The sequence below is a fragment of the Mustela nivalis genome, assembly GCF_964662115.1.
Source record: "Mustela nivalis genome assembly, chromosome: 8".
Taxonomy (NCBI): domain Eukaryota; kingdom Metazoa; phylum Chordata; class Mammalia; order Carnivora; family Mustelidae; genus Mustela; species Mustela nivalis.
In genome coordinates this window covers 100,742,106-100,758,639 of record NC_139027.1, presented here as the reverse complement: position 1 = coordinate 100,758,639, position 16,534 = coordinate 100,742,106, and the positions used below count along the sequence as shown (strand labels likewise).

At 40.3% G+C, this 16,534-nt stretch overlaps 1 protein-coding gene across 11 annotated transcripts in view; it reads left to right on the top strand.

Annotated features, from left to right (window-relative positions):
• Positions 1–20: 20 nt before the first annotated feature.
• Positions 21–16,534, top strand: part of CFAP61 (cilia and flagella associated protein 61) — a gene marked incomplete at its 3' end in the record, with an annotated part of 282,754 nt that continues 266,240 nt past the window's right edge. For 3 of the 11 annotated variants that reach the window (XM_082745398.1, XM_082745393.1, XM_082745391.1), the window contains exons 1-3: positions 21–184; positions 7,543–7,694; positions 15,389–15,539. Coding sequence is in view for 8 of the 11 variants with exons in the window: in XM_082745393.1 (XP_082601519.1) it covers positions 7,552–7,694; positions 15,389–15,539 (294 nt within the window). Of the gene's footprint in view, positions 185–5,387; positions 5,784–7,542; positions 7,695–14,937; positions 15,014–15,370; positions 15,540–16,534 lie in introns of those variants that run through there. The other 8 variants (XM_082745399.1, XM_082745394.1, XM_082745388.1 and 5 more) reach the window with 5 other exon arrangements.

The window sequence follows — 16,534 nt, the reverse complement described above, 5'->3', positions numbered from 1 at the left end:
GCGGTGACGCAGGCAACTTCGTTTCTGTGGTAACCGGGCTGAGCGTCCTCCTCCGAGCGCCCTGTCTCAGAGTTGCAGGTGGGGCAGAGCTGCCCCGCCCGAGAGGGACGCGGGGACAGGGTCCAGGGCATCAGGGGCTCATCCCCAGGTCAGTCTCCGGAACTAGGAGGACCTGCGTGGACAGGTGGGTCGGTCGAACCGTGGCGCCGGGGAAGGGGAATAAGAACAAAGCTCGGATCCGGAGGCTCCGGTATGGGGGGGGAAGAGAAGCAGGCCAGAAAACTACCTTTCCCAGCATGCTAAGGGCGGAGCTGCAGCGTCCCTCGGTGTCCCCGCGACACGTTGCATTCTGGGCTTTTTAGTCTCTGTGGTCTTCTTTTCTGGACAGTTGTGCACAAATAAACTCTTAAGGCTTTTAATTAGAAATAACAGAAGGTATTTTAAAGCCAGATAATAGAAAAAAGTGAAAGGAAAATATCAGAGTACTAGCAAATAAGCCACCCTTGTGGTCAGATAAACAGATGTTTAAATATTCTGTGAATGTGCCTTAATTACGTAAATCTGTTAGCCCTGATGTCCTTAGTTATGAGACCAAAATAATAGTATCTATTTCATAAGCATAAAAGAAAATCTATGTAAAGTGCTCCATAAATGTGAGCTGGTGTAATTCTTCTTTTTTTTTTTTTTTAAGGTTTTATTTATTTATTTGACAGAGAGAGAGAGAGAAAGATCACAAGTAGGCAGAGGCAGACAGAGGCAGCCAGAGGGGGGGGGGGGGGGGAGCAGGCTCCCCGCCAAGCAGAGAGCCTGGTGTGGGGCTCGATCCCAGGACTCAGATCACGACCCGAGCCGAAGGCAGAGGCTTTAACCCACTGAGTCACCCAGGCACCCCAAGCTGGTGTAATTCTTGACCTGTCTTCAAAACAAAAGTTAATTATATGCAAGCAAATGGTTAAGCGAATTAAAAAAAAAAAAGACTTTTTAAAAATGGTACTTTTAGGCTCACAGAGAAGTTGAATGAAGGTACAGAGAATTCCTGTTTCTCACGCCTGTCATTCCCCTTTCCCCAACATTACTCACATTTATTATAGTTGATGAACCTAACAGTAAAACATTATCACCCAAAGTTCACAAGTTAACATTAGCGTTCACTCTTGGTGTTACACATTCTGTGGAATTTAATGACCTGTATCTACCACCAAAGTATGGTAAAGAATGGTTTCACTCTCTGAAAATTCCTCTGTGCTCCACCTATTTATTCTTCTTTCCCCTTTCGCCTCCTGCAACCACTGGTTTTTAAAACTTGTCTGACAGTTTTACCTTTCCCAGAATGTCGTATCATTGGCGTCATATACTGTGTAGGTTTTTCAGGTTGGTTTCTTTCACTCGTAGTATGCATTTAAGATTCCTCCATGTTTTCATGGCGTGAAAGCTCATTGGTTAAGAAATGACAGTTGCAAGTCTCTTGGTGTTTAGAAGAAAAAATATTTATAAATATACTCTGTGTATTTTATGCATTTAGAAAAATCACGTCTATGTCTGTGAACAGTGCTTTTGGGAAAACTTTAAATGAAATCATTTGCAACCAGGGTAGAAACATTTGTCATAGCTCTCTACTACCAATTTTATTATTTAAATATTTGTAAGTCATCTCACTTTTCAAATTTTAAATAACTTGAATGAGGTTTTATATTACCGAAATAAAATCACCTAATAAAATAAATAAATACCTATTAAAATAAAAAGGTGCTTCCGTTATGTGATGTCCTTTAAACTTGTAACTATGCATAACTGATTTAACAAAATTTAATGTTAATCATCTTTGGCCGCCTTCCAGAGATGCAAACACTTTGAATGTTTTATTTCTAGTTGTCCTCCTTCCTTCTTAACAAGTTCTTATTGTCTGGTGATTCGATGCTGTTTTTGTTTTTAAGCAAAAGTTATCATCATTATTTTTTGTTTGTTTGTTTTGCCATCAGTGCTTTTTTAGATACACCTGCTTGTTTACTTCTTTTTCTTCAGCATTTTATCTTATATTTCACTCTCTTCTGATTTTAATTTTATTTTTCCAGATTTACACCTTTTAGGAGTTCTTTTAGCCACATTCTTTGAGTGGTAATTTCTTTCCATCTTTGTAGTGAATTGTCTTTTTTAAGTTTTCATCTTTTAGTGATTGTTTAGCTAGGCATAGAATTCTGGGTTAATGGTTGTTTTTACCTTTACTCTTCTGGTGATTGGGAATCTAGAGCACAGAGGTCAAATTCAGCCCATAGGCTATTTTTGTAGAGCACATAAGCTAAGAATTTCTTTTAAAATATTTTTAAACAACTGAAAAAATCCAAAGAGTATTTCAGGACACACTAAAATATATAAACATTAAACTTAAAATATAAAGGTTTAATTTCAAGTGTCCATGAGTAGAATTTTAAAAATTATTTTATTTATTTGAGAGAGAGAGAGAGAGCAAGAGCTGGTGCACAAGTTGGGGGAGGGGCAGAGGGAGAAGCAGACTTCCCTTTGAGCCTGGAGCCCGACTTGGGCTCAATCCCAGCACCCTGAGATCATGACCTGAGCTGAAGTCAGATGCTTAACCAACTGAGCCACCCAGGTGCCCCTAGAATTTTATCAGAATACAATTATGCTCATTTGTGTTCATATCATTTCTGGCTGTTATACTGTATTAGCAGAGTTCGGTAGTTGCACAAAGAACATGAGGCTCATGAAGCCTAAAATATTTATCATCTGGCCATCTACAGAGAGAGTTTGCCAATCCTTGTATTACTGGCTCCTATTGTTGCTGATGTGAAATACACTTTTAGTCGAGTTCTTATTCTCTCATAGACACTTGTCTTTTATCTGGTTGCTTTCAGGCTTTCTGTTATTAGCATTTCTTAATTTCACTACTATATATTTAGGATTTATTTTTATTTTTTATCTTTATTTACTTTCATTTTCCTGCTCTTGAGGATTCAGTTCTTTCATCATTTCAAAAAAAAATCATTATCCATTATTTTCAAACAACATTTTATTTTTTTTTTGAAATTACTATAAGACATAGGTATTCTTTCTATTCTGTCTTACGTGTCTCTTAACTGGTTCCTATATTTTCTTTCTATTTTTGTTTGCTTCTTTCTAGAAAATTTCTTCATGGCTGCCTTCCCAGTTCATTAATTCTTTTTAATTGTGTCTAATGTGTTTTTAACCCATCCAGTTAAAGTTTAATAATCATATTTTACATTTTTAAAGTTTTTGTTCTTTTTCATAATTACCTGTTTTCTTGACTTTTCTCTTTCTCTGTTTCTAATAATTGTAAACATACTTATTTCATCATCTCTTTCACAGTCTATTATCTGATATTTTGGGGAAATGCACACTATATAGGTAGTGTGGGTTGGGATGCATACCTAATTGGGCTAGGATTTGTACTCCTACCCAGAGCTATCAGTAGAGAAAGCTGCTTTGCCACTTCCAGGGGCTGGTAGGTTCAGTTCTTTTAGTCTCCTCATTTATCAAGAGGTTCACTCCTCCAAAGTCCATGTTGGACACATGGCTTTGGTTTCAGGTCTTGGTTTTGCATGAGGCTTCTGCTCTCCCCACTGAAGGTGCAAACTCTTGTCCTGAGGGCCTGCATCACATTTGATCAATCCCTGAGCCACTGCACACAAACTCATTGCCTGGGTGGGGGAATTTCCCTTTGCTTGTTCTTTTGTTTCCTCTTTTCCCCAAAGCTCAACTCTTTAATTATGCTTTCTTATTTTATTTTACTTTATTAAAAATTTATATGTATTTGTAGCATTAGCCTACAACATCATGTTTCACAAACAGGATGTCTCCTTCCAGTTTTGCTTTTAAATTAAAACCAAAACCAGGAATGACAACATTTATGGCTAGCTTTGACAAGAATGTAGACATTACTAATGTCCATTTCTACCCAAAGTAGGTAAAGGATATTTGCAAATATGAAAATTTATTGTCTCTGCTAATGCCATGTCTTTGTAGCAGGCACCAAATTTCACATTCACAGGGACTGTGGAAATTAGTAGAGTATTTAATGGCTCCGATGGTAGTCAGCCAGGTTCCGATTAGCCTCCTTTGAAATAATACTGTCATTTTATTGCTTGGTATTTCTTCTCCCTGATTTGGAGTAAGAAGGCCTTCAGAGGAGACATCCTGCAGTGGATTATCTCCCTCCTGGGACATCGTGCCCAGCCAGCATGTATTGTGTTTCCCCTAACATAGAAGGTACTGTCCAAAAGTCCAAAAGAGATAGGACTTCAGTTGAGAAATCATACGAGCATTTCAGATGAAAAAATTCTGGGTGTGGGTAGTAGTGATGATTACATAGTGATATGAATGTACTTAATGCCATTGAACCATACACTTAAAATGGTAAAAGTGGCAAATTTTATGTTATTTGTATTTTGCCACAATAAAAGAAGTCATGACCTCAGCCTTATATGTAAAGTTTTTTGTTTTTCACGCTGAGAAGATATTTTGCATTGAGAAGGTGTAATGAAGAATGCATTTCTGTATTTTAAAATGCTTTTTAAAAATTAAATGTTAAGAAATATTAACTTTAGAATTAGAACTTGGAATCAGCTCATATTGCAGCTGGGCTGTATAAAGCCATCTTAGGAAGGACATGTCATCAGGTCATCAGAACTGACGGCCACTTTACTAATGCTATGTTCATTTATTCAAGAAAGAATGTGTTTATTGCAAAGTGGATTGATCGGTCCTGTCATTGTCAACAATGTAGAGACACCCAGGAAACTGTGAAGGTGTCATCCAAGCATTTGCCATCTCTGGTTTCCTTGGCTTGGCATCTCTGCAGTAGACGAAGTTCCCCCAGACCTCAGGAACTTTGTGTGACTTCTTCATGTCCACTCTTTTGAATCCTGAGAGTGTCCATGCTTAACAGTAATAACATTAATGATGATATGGCCAATATTTATTAAGCACATGTCAAACACTGCTTTTAGTGTTTTGCGTATATCAACTCATTTCTAAGCCTTTTACAGTATGCCTATTATCTCTAATTTGCAGATGAGAACACTGAGGCACAGAGAGTTTAAATAACTTGCTCAAGGTTACACAGCTACTAAGGGCTAGACACTGGGTCTCATCCCCAGTACTCTGAATCCACAGCTTGTGTTCTTGGCCATGACCCTGTGTAATCAACCTTCTGATAGCCAAGCTTTCATAGCTGTGCAGTTAGTTCTTCTGTAAAGAGAGTGCATGGATGGCTTTTGCCATGGCAGGTGTGGTGGTTAAGCCCACTTAAAGAAATGTTTGCTTATTTACATCTGTAGGATGTGAAGTAAATTTTGAGCCACCATTTCCAATTTGGGAGATGTTATAAATAGCAAGGTTTTCTTCCTTTGCAGAATGTGAAGATCTGAGTTCACATTTTCACAAGACAACACGAGGCTGGAGTTGAGAGTACATGCACTCCCCAGTTCACCTCAGTTCCCCTGAGAACACCTAGGCTGTGGGGCAGTGGCCACATAGCACACCTTGTTCTATCAAAGGAGAGGAAGTCAGGCTTGTATTCAGCCTGCATAACTTCTTTGTTAACTGTCTGAGCTGCAGAAACATCTGGACTGTCTGACTGTTAACTTTCCCACTGTAAATGAAAAATTGGCATGCTGGGCTCCTCTTTTCAGTTTCTGTGAGCTTGGACAATTCAGGGCATCTGCAAGAGCTGGGTCTGCTCGGCAGGCACCAATGGAGGCCTGCAGAAATGGAGGGTGGTGTGAATTCACCAAGGAGAAGGCCACCAGGTGAGGATTCTTGGCTGCCACCTGCCATCTTTCTAAGTCTCCCTGCATGACCCTGCACCTCGCACCATTTACATCCCAGTGTGGATAGTTAAGAGCAGTCAACCCGCAGTTACAGTGAACACCAGTGGACTGGGAGGATAGGGCACCCTTACCACAGAGGCAGCCCACAGTCTACTTTAATGGGGAAGGAACAGGGGATTGGACTAGAAGGCAATGCCCAGGGTTCAGTTTCTGACCAAATATGAGTGTCCTGAGGCAAGTCACTTCACTTCATGGACCTCAGTTTGCTCATCTGATGAAGGAAGACCTTGGTCCAGTGCTGTCTCAAATCCCTGTGGTGCTCAAGTTCTTTGGTACTTTGGCACATTGGAAATTATGCAAGGGTGCATCTAAACAACAATGATAAAAACAAAAAGCCAAATGATAGAATATTGTGTTTTGAAAGAAAACCATATGTACTATATAATTCCACTTATGCAATACTCAAAATGTAGCAAAGTTCATCTACGTGATTGAAGTCAGAATTGTTACCTTTAAAGGGGTGAGTGAACTGGGGGGTGCCATGAGACAGTGTTCCAGGGTGCTGGAAATGGTCCATATTGTTCCTAGGGTTAGTGCAGTGGTGAGTATTAATGTGCCTGTTTCAGGTATACGGGCTAATACATAATAAAATGATTATCCCGAAGATGGAGAGGAGAAGGGAGTTGGGGGAAATTGGAGGGGAAATGAACCATGAGAGACTGTGGACTCTGAGGAAAAAACAGGATTTTGGAGGGAAGGAGGTGAGAGGTTGGGTGAGCCTGGTGGTGGGTATTATGGGGGGAATATATTGCATGGAGCACTGGGTGTGGTGCATAAACAATGAATTCTGGAACACTGAAAAGAAATTGAAAAAATAAATAAAATTTTTAAAAAATGATTATCCCGAAGAAAAAGGAAAGGAGGAAAAAGGAGGGAATGGAGGGACAGACAGAGGGTGGAAGAAAATAGACACACACATATATTAAGACATTAAGAGAGAGATTGAAATCCGTCTGTGGCCTGCTGTTCCTGTCAGCAGCATTCCCCAAAGTGTCTTTCTGGAATATTAGATTCTCCACTGTTGCTATCATTGGAAATTCTCCTCAGTAAGGGTGTGGGAAAGGCTGGATTATACAAAGAAAGGAGGCACTTTATTTGGAACTTCTCAAGGACTTTAATGGGCATGGTGGCCCCTCAGAAAGGCCATCCTAAAGAGTGCATTTCCTACACTTAATTGACCGCAGTAATTTTTTTTTTCTTTTTTGTCTCAGATTGTCTCTCAGGACTGTTGCTTTTCAGGGCTCCAGTCTGAGGAACTCTATTTGGGACATGGGTAGAAGCTGCCAGTATTTCCCCTATAACTCTTGACCACATGCCATGGTGGCCAATTAAATAAAAAGGATTTTGAATCAGTAAATAACTCCTTTCAATGTTTTTCAATCCTATTGTTAGAATATTAAAGCAGCTTTGTTGGGAACAAAGAGTACAGTTGCAGAAATTTCTAGATGGGCCACTTCTCAGAAACACCATTCAACTGGAGAGAAACATGTGGCTAGTTTGTGATGACTGTCATCACAGCCGACCTCCAGGGGAACATGTGTGTACCACCAGCACTCAATACCATGTTCACTCTGACCATACGGAAATTGAATTAATGTCTGATTTTGTAAGTACTGTAACCAGACAGGCTTGTCATCTCAGATTAATGGTGGACTGTTTTCTTTCTTTTTTGGGACAGGATAAAAAAATGTCAGTGCTCACTTCTCCAAGAGGAAAGGTAGAAGTGGTTCATTGCCGAAGAACAGAATCACAGGATATTTATTGTATCAAAAACCTCATTAGAAAGTTTACCCAGAAGCTGTTTGGGAGGCTTAATATCATCTATCTTCTGTAAGTATGTAGCTAAGTAAGCCAAGAATGTTTATCAACTTTTTTTTTAATTGGGAAAATAACTTCACTTTATTTGGGGGTATGATGTCTAGTCTCAGAACTTCTAGAACTTCTAGAATTGTTTCTTGATGCCAGCAGCCCAGACTGATGTCTTGGTAGTATGGTGGTGGGAGCTTCTCCTTGCTGGTTTCCCCAAGCAGTACTCTCTTCTTATTTTGAAAGATGGTTGGCTGCTTTTGACAGACACCTCGATCTGAATATCTGCCATTTTCCTGGCCACTGAGAAAAAGGCTGTTTATCAGTTTTATCACACATGAGGAAGGGATCCCACTCCTTATCTTATGGGGCTTTATGGTGAGGAAATGGGCAGCAAGAAAATCTGTCCTGCTGAGCAGATCTCCAGGAGCAACCAATCTCTAAGTCTTATAACAACCGCAAATTGAAAGGGTTTTGCATTCAGGCAAATTTGAGTTCAGATCTCAACTGCCCCACCCACTAGTAGAGTGGGGTAAGGTAATAATATCTGCTGCTAGTTTTGAGAATTTATTTTCTGTCAGGGGCTGTGCTTTATCCAGTCCATTTTGCAGTTGAGAAAATGGAGGCTTGCCTGCCCAAGGTCAAACAGTAAGTGACAAAGCCCAGATTTGCTCTTAACCATTGCTATTAAAATGGTCTTCTAAACTTCAAAATATGCACGGATTTTTTTCCCTTGTTTTTTTTTTTTTGTTGTTGTTGTTGTTTGTTTTTTGGACACTAGGATGTATGCATTTTATAATCTGTTCCTTATTATTTTTGTTGAAAAAGATAAAAGATAGCTCAGTATTCTGGGTTTTATAAAGCTTCATATTAAATAGAATTGAAATGTTTAAAGTAAGGCCAGTCTAAGACATTAAAATTTATAGTTTCTGATTATTGCACTGATGAATATAAAGCAAATATTCACAATTTTGTGGGAGAACAGCAAGGCAACATGTATAAAATGCTTTAAAAATGTGTATATCAATGAAATGATTCCACTTTTTGGCATTGTGGTGGGTTAAACACCGTAATGATGTCCTCTGGATGGAAACATGTCCACACACACACAAACACACACACACACGAACACAAAAGGTAAGGACTGTGCAGAGAACATTATCAACATGAAATCAGAAACTTTAAGAAAACAGCAGGAACCAGTGCCACCTATTCCTTGAGGATTTTTGCTACATTCTAGAAACCTCCAGCTTCTGTTTTGACAGCTTTGCAAAGAAGAGAAGGTAAATACACCCCCCACCTAAGGAGGGAAGTATTAGATCCTTTTGTATAAAACTGGGTTGCTCATTGTAAGGATGAATGAGACATAAACCCACTGCTGAAGCTGGGATGGTAAGGAAAGTAGCCTTTTCAACCTCAGCATGGAATGAAGGGGGACAAAGCCTTTAAGAATTTGTAAGCATGTGTTGATTTAAAGTCCATGCTGATTATCTTTGTGCTCCCAAAAAGCTTCAAAACTTCCTAAATAATGAGTACATTTCAGAGAAAAACTATGTTTGTTTATCATTAGACAGAATAAAGCAAATAAAATGGAGAATTTGATTAAAAGTGGTTGCAAATTAGTAGTGTGTCCAGGAAACTGGCTGAAATAACACAAATCATGTCTGAAGGATGGAGCTTCAACCCAGACTTCAAATAATGCACCCAGATAGAATTCTAAGCAAAATGCACTTACAGTCAAAAATCAAAATATATAAGGAAACATGCGCCATTAGGGAGAACCAACAACAAAAAATATACAGCAGAATCAGACCCTCAAAGACTTCAGATGTTAAGTCAGTCAAAGAATAGAAAACAACTGTGCTTACTATATCTACAGTGAAAAGATACATTTTTTAAAAACCATAAAAATGAATAATGAGATTTGAAAAAAAAAGTCAAATAAGCTATCCAGAAATGAAAATATAGTTAAAAGCTCATTGGATGAATTAAACATCATAACCAACACAATTGAAGACAGAGGTAGCAAGTAGCAAACTGGAGGACCAATACCACTGAATTATCCAGAATTCAGCACAAAGAGACAGAGGCAAAAAAGTAAGAATGGAACAGTTAACAGTTACAGTTGGGTCTAATCAGACTTCTAGAAGGAGTTAACAGGAAGTAGAAGAGGCAATATTTGAAGAAGTCATGGCTGACAGTTTTCCAGGATGTTTGAAAAGCACCAATTCTTAGATCTGGAAAACTCAGTGAAACCCAAACAGGATAAACTCACAGAGAAATTCCCGACTAAGCACATCATAATGCTCAGAAAAATGCCAAAGCTGGAGAGAAGATTTGGAAAATTATCAGAAAGAAAAGACAACTTGCTTGCAAACAATTGAAGATTAGACTAATAATGATTTCTCACTAGCAACCATGATAGCCAGATATAGTAGAATATATTCAGTATTGGAGAGAAAATAGCACCAAACTAAAATTGTATACCGAGGGAACAGGTTTTCAATACCTACAGGAAAATAAATGCATTTTGAGGCCAACAAAAACTGAATTAGTTTATCAATGAATCCTGAATAAAGGGAATTCCTCAGAATATACTGTAGGCAGAAATAATATCTCAGCTGGAAAGCCAAGGATACAAGAAAGTAAATATGTGTGCAAATATGTTAATTCTAAGATAAAAAATCAAACTTGCATAAAGCATTAAGAAAAATGACTAATATAGATACTAAATATAAATAGGAAGTTATAAGATATAAATAATAACAGGTAAAATACAGAACAAAAATAGAAGATAAATTTAAAGTACTCTTAAAGTATTATCCAAGAGGAGGGTAGGATTCAAAGGTACTTCCCTTCCTTCCCAGAAACCACACGTCCAAGCCTATGATGGGGTAAATTATTAATTTTTATTGAAAGACATTAAGGAAGACCTAAATAAATGAAGAGGTATACACATTCTTGAATAGGAATATTTAATAATGTAAAGAAGTCAGTTCTCCTCCAGTTAAAATCCTACTAGGATTACTTGTTGAAGTTGATAATATGGGTGTGAATTTATATGGGAGAGCAAGGGGCCAGAGTAACTTGAAAGAAGAAAAATAAGGTGGAGAGATTTGCCCAACTAAAGAGTCATTATAGCTGTAGTAACCTGGATGATGTGGTAATGGCCAAGGAATTAAAGATCCCAGAAAGAGACCCACACTTATATGAAAACTTGATGACCAAGCCAGTGGGGAAAGGATGTACCACTCAATAGAATAAATGTAAAGACCAACCTCCTGTCAAAGAAAGAAGAAAGAAAGAAAGAAAGGGAAGGAGGGAGGGAGGGAAAAAAGAAAGAAAAAAACCCAATTCTGGGTTAATTTATTATGTAAATGTGAAAAACAGCTAACATTGTTGATGGAATCTCCTAGATTACAAATTCATTTATCCAGCTTCCTGATGGATGTCACCCCTCGAATACCTAGTAGGTACTTTATACCCAGCGTGATCACCACCTGCCTCTGGATTACTCTGTCTTTTCTTTCCCAATCTCGGTAACTCCAGCAGCTCCAAACTTTCACTTGCTTGGACCAAAAACCTTGGTGTCACCTTCACTCTTGCTCTTACCTCCCACACCAGCAGCGCTGTCAGCTCCACCTTCAGAACACATCCAGAACCTGGCCTCTTCTTTCCGCCTCACGTTTCCTGCTGAGATGAGGTATGAAGTACCAGCATTCCCACTTGAGTATTTCAACAGCCCCTCTCTAGTCTCTGCTTCCACCTTGGCATCAGCTCTTGCTGCCCAACACCCCCCTCCCACCCCCAATCCCAGCAAGCTATTCTCAACATAATAGCCGGAGCAACACTGTTCACACCAGCCAGATTCTGTTGTGCTCTGCTCAGAACCCTCCACTGGTCTGCCACATGCCTGCCATGATCTGGTGTGGAGCCCACCCTTTTCCCTCTGACCTCACTCCCTGGAGCTCCACTGAGTTCCTTTATTTCTCCTGGAGCACCCCAGGCATAGGTGTGCCTCATCCTACAGTTACAGAGGTGTTTCCATCACACCTCAAATGCTGCCTTCTCCTGGAAGCGCACCTACATGCACCTGCGCGGTTCATCCTCTTCCCCCAATATTTCTTCATAGCACTTGTCCCTCTGGACATTCTGTGCATTTCAGTTTAGTTTTTTTTTTTTTTTTAATTGTTCTGTCTCCAGTTACTAGAACGTCGGCTCTACGAGGGGAGGGATTTTTGCCTGTTCTCTGCTGTGTGCCCAGAACCTAGGAAAAAACTTAGCCCTTGGTCTGTATTCAACAAATGTTTATTGCATTAATGAATAAATCCTGCCTAAGCCCCAGCATCCTCATCTATGAAATGGACAGTTATACCTAATTTGCAGGATGAATGGGACAGTGAGAATAGTTTTTAAATACAGGGCGGAGCCTAGCTCCTAGGAGGTGCTCAGAACTGCTTCCCACCTTCCCTCTGGTTTTGCCTATAAGGGAGCAGGGACTAGGGTCAGAAAGCGGCAGGCTTTTCTATCATTTTCCTCTCTTCCTTTCTCAGCAACCAGGCAGCCATAGAATAGGAAAAAGGACTGCTTTATATATGGAATTCTCTTCCATATATATTGCTAAAAGAAATCAACAAGCCACAGAACATGGTACAAAGTGAGGCATGATTGCCTCTGAGATGGAAAAGCAAGTGGCAAGGGGCCACTGTATACCTTAATGAGTCTTGAATCTTTCCCACGTGGATAAATTTCTGGATGCAAATAAATTACAACCCCCCAGCTTGGTAGCAAATGTGTGCTTGTGACTTGCCCCTCCTGGAGTGAAGTGTGTCACCATTGGCCTGAGCAGGAGGGGACATGGTTGGGCTGTGCAGGTGATCACCAGTGACCCATGAGATCATTTGTCAAGGGCCCATCCTTTTAGGGGGTATTCAGAACATGGCATGGAGGATGGGGGCGGGTTACAACTGGTGACTTCCTACAGATTTTTTTCAAAAGCCTTCTGCAAATCTCAAATCCTGTACACGGTCACATACTAATTATCAGAAAGTTCTTAACAGCCTATTTCTGAAGATGAGCTTCACACCGTTGCTGGGCCTTGGCTGTCAGGGTACCTCAAATCCACACATCTCATGTGTTTATGTATTTTCTGAATCGGCAGATATGAAAAGCATAATTTTTGCCACATGGGAGTGGAGTAGTAAAAGTTTTTTTTTTTTAAATGTTAAAATGGGATCCTAATAACTAAAAAGGCTGTGACCTACCTTAGAAGCCAGCATATCTTCAGAAGTAAAAGCAAATTTACATTTTCATCAGCATATATCCAGCCCATACAACCTTTCTGTTTTCCTGTTAGGTAATTCCCAACCCCTTGCCAGGCCAACCTTAAGACTCAGAGATCCATTTTACAAGCATGTCTACAACTGGAGGTTTCTTCCCCAGTTTTATTGCATTTCATTATATTACCTGCTGGCTCAGTCACAGATATAGGAATGAATACAACTGACCTCACCTAAAAACCCTGCTAAATTGTAGGGGAGAAAATGAGCAGATAGGGCATAGCAGATGAGTGGGGATAGGGCCAAAGGAATAGGCCACATCAAGTGAATGTGTCACAGTACAGGGGGCTTTGGGGGGGGGGGGAACGTGACAGACTCTGGGAACACCCGGATCTGTGCCATTCGTGCTGCTTAATAAAGCAGAAAATGGAGATACTGTTTCACCCAAGATTTCCATCAAGTGTAGTTAAATAAAATGAGTTTTGGCTGAACTTGGAAAATTCGCTAAACCAAGTGAACAAATGAGACATTACTTTAATGAAAAGAACTCTGATTTCGCTTGCTGGAAAATATCCTTGAGCTTTAACATATTTTGTGTGAAATATATACATGTGTATATATTCTTTTGATTTGGCTTATTCCATAGAAAAATTCTAAATCCAACTTTTAAAAATAAGACTCTCCTTCTACCTTTTTCCTCCTCTCCCTTCTTTTCTCCTACAATGGCTTTTTTTTTTTAATCTGTCCCATATAGGAGTAATGTTAAGAGGTAATAAGAAGTGGAAATTATAGATACAAAAGGATAATGCTACAAAAGTTACTTTCTTGCACTCAGCCATTTGGAAATTGAAGTGCATTTTCCCATTGAAACAACGTTATTCATGGCTGGCTTCCCAGGCCAACCCACAAAAGCCTATTTAATCTATAATGTCTGTGTGGTATAGTACTGTGCTAATTATACTATGGAACCCAACCACCACCCTAGGTTCCCATGGATAAATGTGTTTCAAGTTCAAATTAGGATTCCAGTAACACATTTCCCTTGTTTCCCTAAGGGGATGGCAGTTGCCTTGTCCCAGCTCTTGCCCACTTCCTCCTCCTCCACCACCGTCATTGCTGGGTCCTGTGCCTTGGGCATTTTCTCATCTGAATTAGAGTGAGGACTATCACTGTGAAGCTGTAGGTCATGGCTCTGGGAACCTGGGGCAGAGGAGCCCAGAGGATCAAGAGCCTGGGGGAGCCAGTGCAGTAATGGGAAGAGGGGCAGAGCTTCAGTGAATCAGAGTGGAGAGGTTGGGGGCTGCATCCTTTTGCTAATGAGCCCCCTGTGAGGATAATATATTCTTGGGACCAGAGGGCAGTCTGCTGTCTTCTTTCCATGGTAGCCAGTGCTAGGGTGGGGCCTTTGTGGCGGGTGCACCCAGAGGAGTTCCCCCATGGCTGAGGAGTGGCTGAGGAGGAACAGTGGCTGTAGGTACTGAGATCAACATGCCTAGCACAGTGTTTCCCAAAGATGTCTGTACCTTTGTGTTTTTTTTGGAGGAGCATTTTAATCGTTTTTCCTCCAACTTAAGATATCAGTAGATTTCACTCAGCTGAAAAAGTGAAAATGACATCTCAATTTCTATACAAATGGTTCTCCATGCAGTAAACTATATCCTGTCTCTAAGTCAGAGCTCTTGCTGACATGCCAGGCTGCATGGCAGGGGAGCAGTTGGGGAGGATCATCAAGATGTCCCTTTGGGATAACCACCAGAATAAGAGTTGGAAGACCTGCTTCTCCACCCTTGCCTTTTTTTTAACTTGCCGGGTTGCCTTGGCTTAAGCCAGACCCCTCAGGGTCTCCATTTCTGCAGCCGGATCGGGTGATAGATGTTCACATCCCGTTAGAATCCATCAGCCCAAAGACCTGGGCTCAGGGTTTGGAGAAATTGGTTAAGAGAGACCCAGAGGTGGGTCTAAACTCTTCACTTTACTGCTTTGCATAGGTGACCAGCTCACTCTGGTTTTCTCAGGACTTGTAGCCCTGATGGTCCCATAACCTGGGAACCTTCTCAGTCTCAGGTAAGTGGGGACAGGTGGCCACTCTAACTTGACATGTTTAGGCCAGTGCAGTGGAACTGGCAACATGGGAAGTATAGGGAAAATGACAGTCAGACAATTTCCCCAGCCAATCTCCAAGGGAAGGGTATTGCACACTTCACATAAATACAACACCTTTCTAACAAAATGTAATTTTCAATCAAAATTTAGTTGGTAGTCCCAGATGTCCTGAAAGATGTTGTTATCTCATAGTTGCTGCCACACTATTCCGATCTCTTCCAAAGGTTATGCAGTAGCTGGAAGACTTGGGTAGCCAAAGGAGGGGGAAAAGATAACACCTCATCCTCTCCCTTTTGGTAATCTTAGTCATGTGTGCAGTTTTAATCCTTTCTACAGGGAAAAGGCAAACCTTGCTGTTACCCTCTGCAATGACAAGGAGGAAATCATGGCCCAGGCTACCTTCGTGGACTATCCCAACTGGAATGTCTCCAATCAGGACAGCTGGGTATCCGTGTTCCGGGAGCTTGACAGTGAAATCCCATGCACAGTAAGCAATTACACGCAGTTCTTATTAGAACAGCCTTAATTTTGAAGCGAAGTCCTATGTTTGCACATATTTCTTTCCAGTTTTGAGACTGAGCAGTGCAAGACTCACAAAAGAAAGTGACATCATGATAGTTAGAAACAAAGTTAGCTAGTGGGGAAGAAGAGCAAGTCTAAGAGCAAGAGGCAAGAGAGGATATAGAAGGGACGGTCATAGCCAGATCAGTCATCTGGTGGTGAAAACTAAGAGGGAGCAGGGAATTAGTGAGGATGTCAGATGTGTGCTTCTCAGGTCTTCACACTGTGCCCCCCAGGATCAATGTTCAAAGTCTTTTTTTTTTTTAATTTTTTTAACTGAAGTATATTTGATACACAATGTTATATTAGTTTCAGGTGTACAACAGTGATAGACAGCTGTATGTGTTATGCTATGCTCACCCCAAGTGTAGCCATTGACTGTATTCCCTATGCGGTATCTTTCATCCCCGTGACTTATTCATTCCATAACTGGAACTGCCCCTCCCACTCCCTTTCATCTATTTTGCCTCCCACCCTCCCTCCCTTCTAGCAACCACCAGTTTGTTCTCTGTGTTTATGGGTCTGTTTCTGTTTTTTTTTTTTTTTTTTTTAATCTATTTGTTCATTTGTGTTTTAGATTCTACATATGAATGAAATTATTTGGTATTTATCTTTCTTTGCCTGACTTATTTCACTTAGCTTAATTCCTTCTAGGTCCATCTATCTTGTCACAAATAGCAAGATCTCATTTTTTAATGGCTGAGTAATATTCCATTATATGTGTATATATGTGCATGCATGTGTGTGTGTGTGTATGTATGTATATATACCACAGCTTCTTTACCCATCTGTCAGTGGACACTTAGGCTCAGTGTCGGAAGCCTTTGGTATATTGGGAGGGCACCTGCCTTTACACTGTTGCTCCCGTAACAGTGATAATAGAGCCTCAGATTCCTGTTGCACTCTGTAATTTTCAAGGTG